This window comes from Astatotilapia calliptera, chromosome 22 (genome assembly GCF_964374335.1).
Source record: "Astatotilapia calliptera chromosome 22, fAstCal68.1, whole genome shotgun sequence".
Classification (NCBI taxonomy): domain Eukaryota; kingdom Metazoa; phylum Chordata; class Actinopteri; order Cichliformes; family Cichlidae; genus Astatotilapia; species Astatotilapia calliptera.
In genome coordinates this window covers 22,204,725-22,218,641 of record NC_137442.1, presented here as the reverse complement: position 1 = coordinate 22,218,641, position 13,917 = coordinate 22,204,725, and the positions used below count along the sequence as shown (strand labels likewise).

Here is a 13,917-nt window from a genome sequence, read left to right as displayed (position 1 = left end):
TCTTCTGCATGAATTGTTTGCATTCTGCAGAAAATCGCCTATTCTGCTTGACTGCTGTCAACAAAAAAAGGAGTGGCTGCACAGATGTTTAATACTACTGTGGAAGTTTGTTAGTAATTTTTTTCTGGCCTCATGTACAGGTCACAAAGGTCACGAAGCTCAAGGTAGTTTGAGTATAGACACATTATAGACACATTAATGTTGCTCTGCATGTGCATGACTTAAACAGTAGTAAATGGTTTCCTTGTAGGCTCTCAAAATCAACTAAAAGTGCAACTGTGTAATACTATAAAGCTTGTTTCTACTGCCCACTAGTGGCCATACATGTTCATGTGTGGCTGACTCATATGCTTTGTTGTGTGGCCTACTTCTTTGTCCATTTTAATCTAACTGAGACCATAATTTATAAAAATGAGCATCTTGTTGTATTAAAAATGTGTGAAAGCAGCAACTGAGGCCATATAACCAAGAGAAAGGTGTTTGCTGAGGTCATTAATGGTGTTTTTTTCCTCATAGACTTTTATACGTTTGACTTCTTTTTCCATAGGGAGGAGGTGCCCCCTGGTGGCCATCGGAAAGAATGCAGCTCTTCTTTTACGTGACTTGAACAAAGATTCATCAAAGATACACAAAGAATGCACGACCTGCATTAGAAAAGTGAAGACACGGAGAATGAATGTCTGTGATTCAAATAAACTTTATTGACTTTGCGTCCAGATGTCAAAGGGCATGCAAATACAGGCTTCTGAATCCCATTGTTTTTTTTCCTTTTCTCCTCAGTTTGGTTCTATTTTCTTACAAAACTACGTGCACCTTAAGTAATCAATTTTGCAGCGTACAAACCACAAAAATACCAGTTTTACATTATCAAATACTGCACATAGAAAACATTTACAAAGCACAGGTATAAAATTACAGCTCCCTTTGTTTTGTTTTGTTTTTTCCTTCATCTTTGCCATAAACCACATCCTTTCATCAGCCAGGCAGCTACGCTATCCTTCGTTTTGCTTCTTGGTGGAACGTTTAAGGCCTGTTCAGAAAAGACAAACCCTCATTTACCAAAACAGCTATTCCAATTGAACTGGGATGATGAATCCGTAATTTGCAGGGAAAAAGAGGCATCGAGTCTACTACATGTGCTTTGGGAATGTGATTGTGGTCCATTTAAATATCAGTTAAACCATTAGTTTGGGTTGTGTTCTGTGCTTTCCTAGGCTTGATAAGATAAGGTTTGCCTTGATAGCAGGGAGGGGAGCTACTATGGACCTAATACAATCTGACAGACGGCGAAAAAGGACAGAAAGGTTACAAAGCAAAACTTGTGCTGTGATCGCTGACATAGACGTGGATGAAGACAAACGAACTGAGGCCGTCAGGTCAACGGCAATGTCTGTGTTTGTTCTCATGGACAGCTGTAACGCTGGCAAATCAAACACCTGGAATGCATGCGTCTGGAATGCAACGTCGAAGAGAAAATTAAACTTGTTGATCACGAACTCTACTGTCATACAGCAGTAAATCACAATGCACTGCATGCTTTGTTAAATTTATCCCAGCGCTTAAATTTATGGTTACACTTTTATCTTATTTATGGTAGCTCAACTGATACCAGTGTTGTGCCAAAAGCCAGAAAGTGATTTCTGATGTTTCCATGAGTTTCTTTGATGTCTAATATCTTTACTCATATCGGTAAATAGACGGTAGATGTATGAAGGGGTCAAATATGAATAAAGAAATAACTGGTTTTTCATTGCCTTTTGGTCCCTTATAGTGTGTTTCAAGAACTGTGATGTTGTATTTGACGCCCTCTCGGCCAGATCTCTCTTGAAAAAGACATTTTTAATGTCAATGAGACTTTTTACCCGAATATATAAAGGAAATATAACAGTCACTTTGCCAAAAAACCTGATTCAAGCTTCTACCTTGTGAAGGGGAACTTCTTTCTGGCTCAAAATGACTTGATATCATTCATGAGAAATAAGTCCGATATATTTTTCACACAAATTAGGCCAATCACTTTTTGGGCGAATATCGGAAATCACTTTCTGGCGCCACATGCTCAGCTCTGGGGTCACGAGAGAGAGAGAGAGAGAGAGAGAGAGAGAGAGAGAGAGAGAGAGAGTGAAGCCGTGGGCGAAGGCGCCCACGACAGCAAATGCTACAGCCAATGTTTATTGCCAGAAGAAAAACATCATAAAATGTAAGGCTTGGCTCATGCTACTGCAAGATAACAGTGTTTTTAATCATAAAAGTTCTTTTGCATCTCTCTGGATGCTGTTCTGGGTCTGATCGCCCCCACCGCTGTCGCTTGTTGGTCTCATCGTGATCAAACCATCATTAAAGGTTAAATACAAGGTCAGAAATGCAAATATCAGAGTAACCATGCGGCAAATATTTCCTAGATCAAAATACAAATATAATAATTCCATCAGCTTGATAGACAAAGGGTTGGTGGCGGGGGGAGGGCAAACCCTTCTGCTCAAAACCCATCTTGGCGATTGAAATAAATAAAATAACCGCATCTCGCCAGACGGAATTCATGCTTGTTTACAAACACAGAGCTGTTCCTTTAAAACACAAATCATAAGACATACAGTATTACAGTACAGGAAAAGTAGGGGCCGCCTGATTGGGTGCAGGCGGGGTCCCCGGAAAGTCTCCAGAAGAGACAGTATAGCAAACAAGATGACGAAAAAGAGTTACACTCCTCCTCGGTGTTAGGGTTTAGAAATACATTCATAAAACTATACATATACACATAGAGAACTTCGGTACAATATCTCAAGCAAAATACATTTGTTCAAAACTTTCAGCTGTGTGCTACAAGAGTGAAGCAACGTCTCCTACGCAAAGTAAGGCCATTGTAAACTGAACAAGCCCTCGTTTTTTTGCAAAAAAAGCTAAAAGGCGGGTTTTGCCCACGCTGTCCTCCTTCTCTGAATAATACCTCTGTCCTTAGAAAAATAAAATACATATAATACTATATTTCGATATAGTGCACAAACTATGACTCAGGTATGTGTTATTAAGATGCGTTACACACAATACATTTTTTGGGTTAAAAAGATGCTTTTTTTATAGCAAGTTTGTGGGGTTTTACATTCTGAGCATTGGCAGCCTCTCCATTCAAATGTCACCTGAGCCGTGTCGACTTCATGCATCTGGACACCTTCACGTTGACAAAAAGAAAACGAAAACAGTCTATGCGTCACTCAGCTCCACAAAAGCAACCTGCTTGATCTCCGTCCCGTCATCCCTGCTGCTAATGAGGCTTCGACCCCCTTTTTTTGTTAATTGTGTGTCCAAATAAATCAAATGACCTTGTGTGAGACAATGCACAATGATCAGGTGACACTACAGTTTATATATAATATTTTTTTTTCTTTAAATGTAAGGTAAAGAGAAAGTTCAAAGTTAATGTTGGCGTTCATATCTGAAAACTCTGATCCACTCACACCTTGCTGCCCTGTCGCTCATTATGCATCACACTAACACACTAAATGCATCTCTCTAAAAGACATACACCCGCACTACACTTTAAACAAAGGCAATATTTAAAACTTATCCTCTAGGTTGCAAGAATCAAAGGATTTGGGCAAGTTTTGGCTAATCCTGCCTTTCTTATAAGATATATAATACATTTCTTTGCATCTATTCAATCATTAGAATGGGTAATGCTCTGAGGATGATTGATATATAGCAAAGGGACACACATACACACGCAGTCTCATAAAAGCTCCACACATTTTCAACAGTATTTTGATAGTTTACCAAGGAGTGGAACAATCAGCAGGGAAGTTACACAGATCTATAAATTTCATTATCTTGTTTTTTGAGGATTCTTATTCCTTTTTTTTCCATATTTGTATAACATGCCAGCTGTCCCAAGAAAACAAATCAATACATGAAATTACTTCCTAGGCGGGACCATACAAGTACAGATCCAGCAAGGAATAGCTCCGAACCATAAAACAAATGACAACACCTCTTTAACAAAGAAAACATTTTGTATACATATGATAGGAGGATTAAAAATAAACATCATAAATCATCCTCCCAAAAATTCAAGAATGCCAGATATCCCTTTAGTTTATCCAAAGTTCAAAAAGCATTGAAACGTGAATTGTGTTGTTCTGAGGTGCTGCGAGACTATAAAAAACCTCGCATTTTCCCTTTTTTTTTGCAGAAAGATGAGGAGAGAGGAACAAATGAGGTGGTGATAAAAGCAAATTCAGAGCTCATAAACACGCAGAAGCTTTTAAGAGAGGAACTCGAGACTGTGTCTTTGCACCTCTTCAAAATATGAGCTCTGTTAGCGCCTTTGCCCGTGTTCATGTATATACAAGGATTGATGTTGGTCAGAAAAAAATAAAATAAACCCTCCCCCCCCAGACATCTGCACCTTAAATAAACCAGTAAGAAAGCAGTAGCTTAATTTGGATGCTAGTCCCTCTGCTGCCAGTGAAGACTCCATTATCATCACACCTTTAACTGTTTTGTTGATTTTTTCTGCAAACACCCATATAGTTAGTGCAAAGCGGACTCAGAGGAAATGTAAATGGGAAAAGGTGGCTGAACAAGGTTAAAAGCCTTCAAGAAGTCTAAATCCGGCAGCAGAAGTCACCTGGATCAGCTGTTCTAGTGCACTCGACTTACATTTCCATGCTGCAATTCAAAACAATTGCGCAGCGCAGTGTGACCAAATAAAAATGCAAACGAAAATAAAAAGAAGAAGCAGTCAACCGCTGCGTGCTCCGCGTGAATATTTTACAGTAAAGTGCTATTTAAAGAAAACGCAAACACGCCGCCTGACGGGAAATATAAAACGAGAGTGCTGGAAATGTGTCACTGCCACGTTTGCACCTGAAACAAGTAAAACCACCATATGGCAGGTACGCTAGTAAATGTAGTGCTGACATAATAGTCGGCTATCGCAAAGAAATTCAATTCACACTGACACATTTAAAAGAGGTTTAGTTAGCGTCAAAGGGAAAGTTAGGAGGGTTAAAGGTTTCACAAGCTGTGCGCATGTTAATGTTTCCGGTGTTGTCCCAAAAAGTCATTCCCGTTGTTCCTGTGTGTTTTTTATGTATAATCTCTTTGCTTATATTGGTAAACAGACTACAGAGTCTATTGGATTTCTGAAGGGCTTATATACAAAATGAAGAAACTACCTGTTTTGAAAGCTTCTTATCATGATTGTGTATTATTTGCACCTACATTATAATCAATCCAGTCTCTTCTGGCTTTTCTAAAACATTTATGCTATATTTGTTGCAATTTCTGTTGCCCTCTTGGCTGGATTTCTATTACAATAAGACATTTATAATGTAAATTACACTTCTTAGCTAGATAAATAAAGGATTTATAAGAGTCACTTTGCCAAAAACTGAATGTATCTTGTGACAGGAATGTTGTTTGTGGCTCAAAAGGACTTGATATCATTCATGAGAAACAGGTTTGACATATGTTTCACAGATTATAGGCCATTTACAACAGTTTATTTTTTGGCACAACACCGGCTACATTTGATCGGAAAAGGAGAGGTGCAGAGGCACGCCGGCCATCTCCCCACATCCCTCATCAAGTAGGACGGGGAAAAAAATGGGGAACTCAACTGGAAGCTGGAACAAGTCCAGGTGCTGGTAGAGGCCCTTTCCCCAGAATACGCGAGGACGGGCTACAAAGCGGTCACATTTCTCCGAACGCCTAAGGTGAAGGCAGGGATCATAAATGTGTTTGTCCGCTGGCTGGCTTATTTTGTTCTCGTCTTCTGCAGATAGCGATGACAGCCAACCCCTTCGCTCCGCCATCACCACAGCCCTATCCTTCTCCCCAACTCAGTGCGGTGTGCTCCCTTCTCGGCACAAAATAAAGCAGCACTACACTGCTGTCACATTGGTCAAAGCAAGCTAAATGAAAAAGGTTTAAGCACTTTAAAATGTCTCGCAAGCAAACATGCAGAATGCAGCCGACACATATATATAAACACAAGTAAGTTTTTAACTATATATCTATTTTGATATATATATATCTATATATAAACTCTGCCCTGTGAAAATTATAGAATAGCAGTGTTGCTACCTCACATAATAGCCATTATGTGAATATCCGAGCCTGTTATCCAGGTATGTGTATGTGTTTGGCCTCCCGTGCCCAGCTTGTGTGCGTGTGCGTGCGCGTGCGTGTGTGTGTATCGTCATTTTTTTTTTTTTTTGTATTACATCTAAGTCATTGACTCTGCTACATATCCATATTTTATATTGTATACTAGTTCACCTACTACTTATAATAGTAATATTAACAACAATAACAATTGCTTTGGTTTAAAAAATAAAGTTTTTTTTTCTTAGTTTGGCATAGAGAGTTTAGAAACTGGCATCAGGATGTGCCCCCGGGATGAGCTGTGCCACGGAAAATCTTGGACTGCAGAACACCCGGTGAATCCTGGTTTTCGTGGTATGAGATGTTGGAAACAGGTGGGTGGAAAAATGCTACATGTTCAGGTAAATTACGCCTTCTCCTGTTTTGGATCTGCTAATCGTTTTGCCAGTAAACACTGAGCGGTGGGTGAGAGTGTGAACGGACAGTCGAGAGGATATTCCAGTAAAGACTATGGCAGCATGTTGAGAGTGCATGTGTGTCAGTGTGGCTGGGATCAGGTATTTGTGTGTATGTCAAGTGTGTCTTCCTGCACGGATGCATCGCTTTGTGTATGTATGCCTACCTGGCTTTGCACTTACATAGTCGTCGTGTATATACAGTACGTGCGCCTGTGTGTGCGTGACTCTGCCTTGCGCGCGCGTGTGTGTGTGTATGTATTCTGGGTGTCTAGGTGCATGAAGGGCTGGTGGCGCTCTCCAGGGAGGACTGAGAGAGGCGTCGGGTGAGGGGTCCGATGCTGGGGTCTGCCAGGGAGGAGGTAGGGAACAGCTTATACCAGCCGCTGACTGTGGCAGACAGGTCCAAGTCCTCCAGGAGGATTTGGGCCATTCCCATGAAGCACTTGTGGTCCATACGCCCATAATCCCCCCACACTATTACCTGGAGAAGAAATGACAGCAATTTTTTTTTTTTACTGCTTTCCAGTGCTGTGGAGACTTCTCAGCTACTGGAAGACCCCAAATCTATTTTTCATACAACAAATTTACTAACTCAATAATTATAAGTCCTATGAAGTTTTTGATTGGTGCATAAGAACTTTCAGTATCACCCAGTTTAAACCTGTGAGACCAGCAAAGACAGCGTAAAATCAATTATTTGGGGTGTTCGGGATCAAAAGAAAAATGCGTGAGACGTTTCATTTTTGGGTGATGAAGCTTAAAATGTTTGGCGGAAAATTGTAAAGGCTAGAAAAAGAGGATTACTTACCTGTAGGACTTTGCCCTGAGGACTCTCATCGAACAACAAAGCCTGCTGGTAGGTGGGGTCCAGAGTCTTCTTCACTACTTTGGTTTTCTTCTTAGCCAAGCACACGCCGTTCTCCAGAAGATACACCTTCACATAGGTTGCTGCAGAGGAAAAAAGAAAAAGTGAGCCTCATGCATGTGCTGCTAAGCCCACAGAATTGTAGCTTTCATCAAGAAGTGAGTACCTGGTATGTTCTTGGAGCCTGGTTTGGGGGTCAACCCTCTGGCCTGGTTGACCTCCACCTCTAGCTGCCCTCCTCTGTCTACCATGCCTACATTTACATCCCCTATAGATCAAAACAAACCAAAACTCAATATAACACCATAATAAAAAATTATTTTTTTTTTAAAAACCCTGAAGTTTCAATGCAGCTGAGATCTCTGTGGTACTCAGCTAACAATCAAACGAGAGCCTGGACTGCAGCTGCAACAGACAATGTTCAGCAGCAGAGGGCCACATAGTGCTACAACGCCATCTTCACCACCAGATATAAAGGAGCACACTGCTCTGGGTAGTTATTTTTTCAAAACCAGTAACCTTTGCATGAAAGATTTATAGCTCACGCAGGAATAACTTCATTCCTGCTGAGCGAATACACGATTACTGGGCAGTATTTCACGATGCTGTTGTGCATTTAAGTGGATGCATGCTGCAAAAAGTTTTAAACAGAAACCGGAGGTTCTGATTGATGATGTATTAACTGAATGATCTGACTGTGCTGGTGTGCGATATATTGTCCTGCTTATATGCCTCACATTTCAATCAAACGCTATCAAGTAGAAACAATTGATGACTTCTACTAGTTTTGTATGATAAAAACAGATGAGAATGGAGTGGACTGCACGGGACTAGATGGTGATGCTGGCCGACTTCACGCTTACCCATTGGGGGTGTGGCTAATGTTTGCCGGCCTACAATCTGAGCGGGGCCTAGTCCGTCCAGGAAGTCACTGAACTGGCTCTCAGGGCCCAGGCGTGTGGTAGGGAAGACAAACCTGCAAGAGGAGAAACAGACATGCTGGATGAACAGGTATTGTGTATATGGACGAGCGAACGGATACACTGTTGGACGGGACACGCACGTTCCATCGGAGCTGTTTGAGTTAGTGCTGCCGTCGGTTGAGTCCTTGCTGCCCTGCCGTGTCACTCGGTTTCTCATCTCGACGGCGATTCCGGTCTCCGTGCTTCGCCGGATGGTGCTGCGGAGCTTCTTTGTCCCGCCATCTGAAAGCAGAACACAGAGGTCATGTTCCCTTCTTTAAGTACCTTTATTTCAACAGGCTAATCCACTAAGTATAATAATCCAAGGATTATTAGAGCTGCCTGTTAAGGGCGCCAGGGGTTAACGGTGAAATTATGTGACCCTTATGAGAATTTAAGATACTTCGTAAAGCCAAGCAAAGTTTACACACATACACACTCAGTTGCACAAATTGCCTAAAAATGTCTGATGTTTCTCTTTAGTTATTTGTGAGTGTGTTTCTGTGTAAAATGTTTGCTTTTTCAAAGCTACCTACCACAAATAATCAAGAATTCAAGTTTGCCTAGAAAGCTCAGATTCCTGCACTCTTTATTATGAAGCGAGGCCACTCTAGCGAGAAGGCAATATCCACTGGGGTGTCCCTGCGCTACTGAAAAACAGCTCCACATCACAGGTATAACTACAGTCCATTTTAAATGCACAAAGCCCATTTTGCAATGGCTGTTGCAACTAGGGAGCAATAAGCCTTTAGCAGGACCTCCTGAGCCTCGGCTTGTAAGGCAGAAACACAAATTGGCAGCATGGGGAAGAGTAGTGGGTGGCAGGGCAAGGGGAGAGGTGAGAGGCTGAGCTCAGAAAGATGAGGAGATGAGAGGAGGAGAGGGGAGGGTTATCAAGGCTTTGCAAGTCCTGCTGACGTTAGGAGAATGAGAGCAAGCCAGAGAGTGCTAACCCCAGAAGAAGCTTTCAGGACATCATCCCCTGTAATGACACACTGTATCTCCGTGTGACTCGGCATGCTGAAATAGCAGCAGCAGGGCACAGATGAAGTGATTTGGGTTCAGGATATGAAGTGTAAGGTTGTGCAGCTCTTTCCTTCACTTTTACCACTCCACACCTCGGCCTCGATGTCATTCTTGTAGCATTAGCCATAGAGTTTTAGGTCAGTTTTATCAAAGAGTTGGCATTTGCCAACTCTTTGATAAGAGATCGATGTTCACAACTGTAAATTCACACCTTTACACGGGTATGCAGTAGGGGTGCAACGATATTCGTATCGATATTGAACCGTTCGATACAGTGCTTTCGGTTCGGTACGCATATGTATCGAACAATACAACATTTGTAATTTATTTTATCAATTTTCCTTCTGACGATGCTGTCTGTGTTGAGCGCTCAGTGAATCTGTGTTCGACTACTCCGCCTAGGCTGCACTGTCCAGCGCAGATCCACTGAGCGCTCAACACAGACAGTATAGTCAGAAGGAAGAGCGCAGGGCACCTCCCCCACCCTCATTCAGATCTGGCGTTTGGAATTATTTTGGTTTTCATGTGACGTATGACCCTGAAGGTAAGCGAGTCATGGACTAAAGTAAAACAGTATGTTGGATGTGCCATGCAATGCTCAATTACATTGGTGTGAACTAGTGTGCTAGCGCAGTTAGCTCGTTAACGTGTTGGCCGTCTAGCCCCATGCACAGAGCGATCGGCGGTAGCTCGTTAACGGAGATTTGCCGTGTTGTGGCGTTAAGGTCATTTCAACGAGATTAACCTGAAAGCACTAGCGGGAACACAACGAATATGACTGCACATTTACGCCGACATCATCCTAGTGCAAAGACAAGTGGAAGCAGACAAAAAAAAGCAAGCATGCTACTAACTTTAGCCGAGTCATTTAGACAGCTGTTAGCACATGATTCTCCTTATGCTGCTGAGAATATAGCCCAGAAGAAGCGGATAGTATAGCTTTTATTTTGGAAAGAGACATTTCTCTGTAATAAACTCTCTTTTCCAAAGATGAGTGATTCCTCAATCAGATACAGGGCTTGCAATATCGCTAGCCCGACGTCCCGGAGCTAGCGATTTTTTCAGTCGGGCTACCAAAATCTATCTCTGCCCTGCCCGTCGGGCTATTGTAGGAAAAATATATGTCAATGCTTTTGCATTCTTTCAGAAATGTAGCTGGGTAATTATGTCATTGGCATCGGTGAGCCACTGTCATATGTGACATATTGAAGTCGCGTTTGAATTTGCGCTCGTTTTTTTGCTTTCACTTTGCAATCGTGCGAACTGTGTATAGAGAGCGACAGCACTGATCTGTGAGTGATGATAATTTGTGCACCAATTCCTCTGACATCGTCTTATTAATCGTTAGCTTACTATGCAAACATGACAAGTGAAATCTCCCGCAGCAAGCTTAAACATGTGAGAGGTTGATCGCGCAGAGAATCGCTGAGCTTATGTGAGTGAGTGTGTAAAAGCATTTCAGTTCTGCTGAGCCAAATAAGACAGGTCAGGGTGAAGAAGTGACAGCCAAAGAAAAGCTTACCACAAAACGGAGAAGTTATGACAAATCAGACTATAAGGCAAAAAGAAAGTGCAGCTTTATGGTTTCATGGACAAAAGAATTTCTGTGGCTGCGATATGACGAGCTAAATAACCAGGGCTGCACATAAGTGGTCCGCAGGTGCGCATTCGCTGTCAAAATAAAAAACACGCACAAGGGTTAGGGTTAAATTTAAAAACTGTACTTTTGAGTTAAAATATATATTTATAATTTTAATAAATGACAAATTAAAAATGCATGAACATTTTTTTGTATCGAAAAAATATCGAACCGTGACACCAAAGTATCGAACCGAACCGAACCGTGAATTTTGTGTATCGTTGCACCCCTAGTATGCAGCTTGCGCACTCACACCTCTGTGCAACATGTGCACAAAGTGTCTGCACGTGAACAGCCCGGGCCACACAGTGACAGTTTAGTCACACGGGAGGATGAGAAAGCAGCTGTGAGCTGTCATGTCAGCAAAGCTCACTTTAGAAAAACCTCCACAGTGGCTCTGACTAATTTCTGGGTCAACCCTATGAAAGGAGATTTTCTGGCCAAAAATATTTTTCAAAAACTTTCCAGTGGGGATTAAAAGCTTTCCTCTTCTTTGAGCTTGTTAATTATGAGGCAAATGGCTGCTTATCAAAGCAATAACAAAGAGAAGTAATACATCACAGAGCGCCTTTACGACTACAGCGGTGGTTGCTGTAGAAACATGTACATCTGCCCTGTATAGGAGCCTGGATATATAGCAAAACAGCACAGTGAAGGCACAGCAGACTTAACAAGTGGTTCCTTATCGCTGCCAGTTAAGCGAACACCCAGCCGTCCCACTTCATTAGCCCGAGCATCTCCAGTCTCATTAAGCATCCTTACCATGCCAGGCTCATTACCATGACAACCACAGACACCCTGCATCATCACCATCACTGTGGAGATAAACAGACAGCAAAACAGAGGCCCTTGATGGTAGTTTTGGGTGTTAAAATGATGATAATGACAGACGAGGACAGATCTATGTATCTCTCTATCAATCTGCTAGACCTTCTCTTGCTTTCACCTGAACAAATCTTAAAATGCTACAGGTTACTGAACAGAGCTCTTTTGTTCCAGCTGAAAATAAACTGTTGTGCATCCCATGTTAACAAAAATGCTGTCGATGTCTGCAACAATCTAAAAAGATGCATGTTAGGTTGAAGCGGACTAGTATAAACCTTTACAAAAAAAATGCTGCATCTGTGGGGCTCTAAAGAAGAGAGAGGACGAGTGCTGAGGATAGATGGGTGAAAAGGAAGATGAGAATGATAGGGTCCCATGGGCATTGAAGATGAGGAGAGGGGTGCTGCCTTCTGGTACCTTCTATTTATAATCCTGCAGTAAAGAGTATTTCCAACAGCCTGTGTGTGTATGTGTGCGTATGTGTGTGTGTGCGTGTGTGTGTGTGCACGAGAGAGAGACACCGAGAGAGAAAGGGAAAGGTCTGTATGTGTTGTAGCATGACACCCAGACAAACTCCATGCACTCCTGCTGCCATGACAACCCCCGCCCTCAGATCTGGACCTCAGACAATGCCACCTGAGACAACTAGCGCCATAGCGACAGGCTCATCCGCTATTGCCTTTTATTTTATTTCATTTAAAAAAAAAATAAGAATCGTAACTTGTACAGGAAATACTTGACTGTAACTTCTGCACTAACTTCCTCTCCAAAACTTTGTCCTCGCTCACAACCAAACCGCACAAGTCTGCTGAAGAGTGTGTTTAAATTTTAACACAAGTGCGACGACGCCTCTGTTACGATGAGTAGTTTCATGCACACAAGTGGGAGAACTCCAGTGTTAAACTATCGAGAAGCTATTCATTTAACTCCATTTCCACACTTGTTACTCGTTTGTCTACCGGCCCCTCCCCTCTCGTGAAAATAGCCCCCTACACAGTATGAGGCACTGATCTCTTCCTTCCTATTTAATCCCCTCCTCCTCCTCCTTGTCTGCTCTTTCCCTCCATTCGTTTCCATGGCAATGCCTTCTGCATTGCACCAAGAGCCCCGGCCGGCATGTTCGCTCACAAGCCTTTCCCCCTTACTCATATTGTCCCCTCCACAAGTCCCACTCTTTGAATCGAGCCTCCACTGCTTTTCCACTGTCATATTCTCCTCTTATTGCTCCTCTTTCTCTCCAGCTTTTTGTCTGCTAGTTATCTTATGAACCCCTTCCTAACCAATTCCTTTTCTTCTTTTCTTATTGTATCTGCCTCATCTTATTTCCTGCTTCATAATCATTTTGGATGTATTTTCTCCCAACCTGCTGGTGAATTCAGTCTGTTATACTGTTAACATCAAAACACACAAAGCACACATCCCGGAAGAAGTAATTAGAGGTTGTCTGACATATATGCCATTTGAGCAGCTAAAACAAAAACATTGCATAAGCTGTTGTGCTTTATTGTGCTACAGTAGAGGGTTTTCAGTTTCTGTGTGTTACAAAAACAGTTAAAGTGTCTCCTGTTGGCTTCACTACGATGAGTAATACCCCGCCCCTGTAAACAACCTCATGAATCTCGCGGAAATGCGAAGCACGGGAATAAAAAACACTAAACTTTTTTTCTCAGCTGCTTATGCACATGTTATGTATCATGGTAGAGGAAAAAAATATAAGGGTGTAACACAAAAGTGTTAGGGTGGAAAGAACTAAGGCTACGTTCACACTGCAGGCGAAAGCGCATCAAATCCGATTTTTTTGACCCTATGCGACCCATATCCGATCATGCTATGACAGTGTGAACGGCGCAAATCCGATATTTTCAAATCCGATCTGGGTCACTTTCGTATGTGGTACTGAATCCGATACATATCCGATGTTTTAAAAAGCGACTGCTGTTTGAACGGTCAAGTCGCATTAAATCCGCCTTTTACGTCACCGACACAAGACTGAAGCCAATTATCAGCGCCCGAGAAGACATCGCGAACGCTTCCTAG

The 13,917-nt window shown here is 42.2% G+C and overlaps 1 protein-coding gene across 4 annotated transcripts in view; it reads right to left on the bottom strand.

Moving 5' to 3' along the window:
* Positions 1-681: 681 nt before the first annotated feature.
* Positions 682-13,917, bottom strand: part of rims3 (regulating synaptic membrane exocytosis 3) — a 52,349-nt gene continuing 39,113 nt past the window's right edge. For all 4 annotated transcript variants that reach the window (XM_026157465.2, XM_026157466.2, XM_080296561.1 and 1 more), the window contains 5 exons: positions 8,492-8,633; positions 8,292-8,404; positions 7,595-7,696; positions 7,372-7,511; positions 682-7,044 (listed from right to left, as the gene is read on the bottom strand). In XM_026157465.2, coding sequence (XP_026013250.1) covers positions 6,832-7,044; positions 7,372-7,511; positions 7,595-7,696; positions 8,292-8,404; positions 8,492-8,633 — 710 coding nt within the window. In that variant the 3' untranslated portion in view covers positions 682-6,831. The remainder of the gene's footprint in view (positions 7,045-7,371; positions 7,512-7,594; positions 7,697-8,291; positions 8,405-8,491; positions 8,634-13,917) is intronic.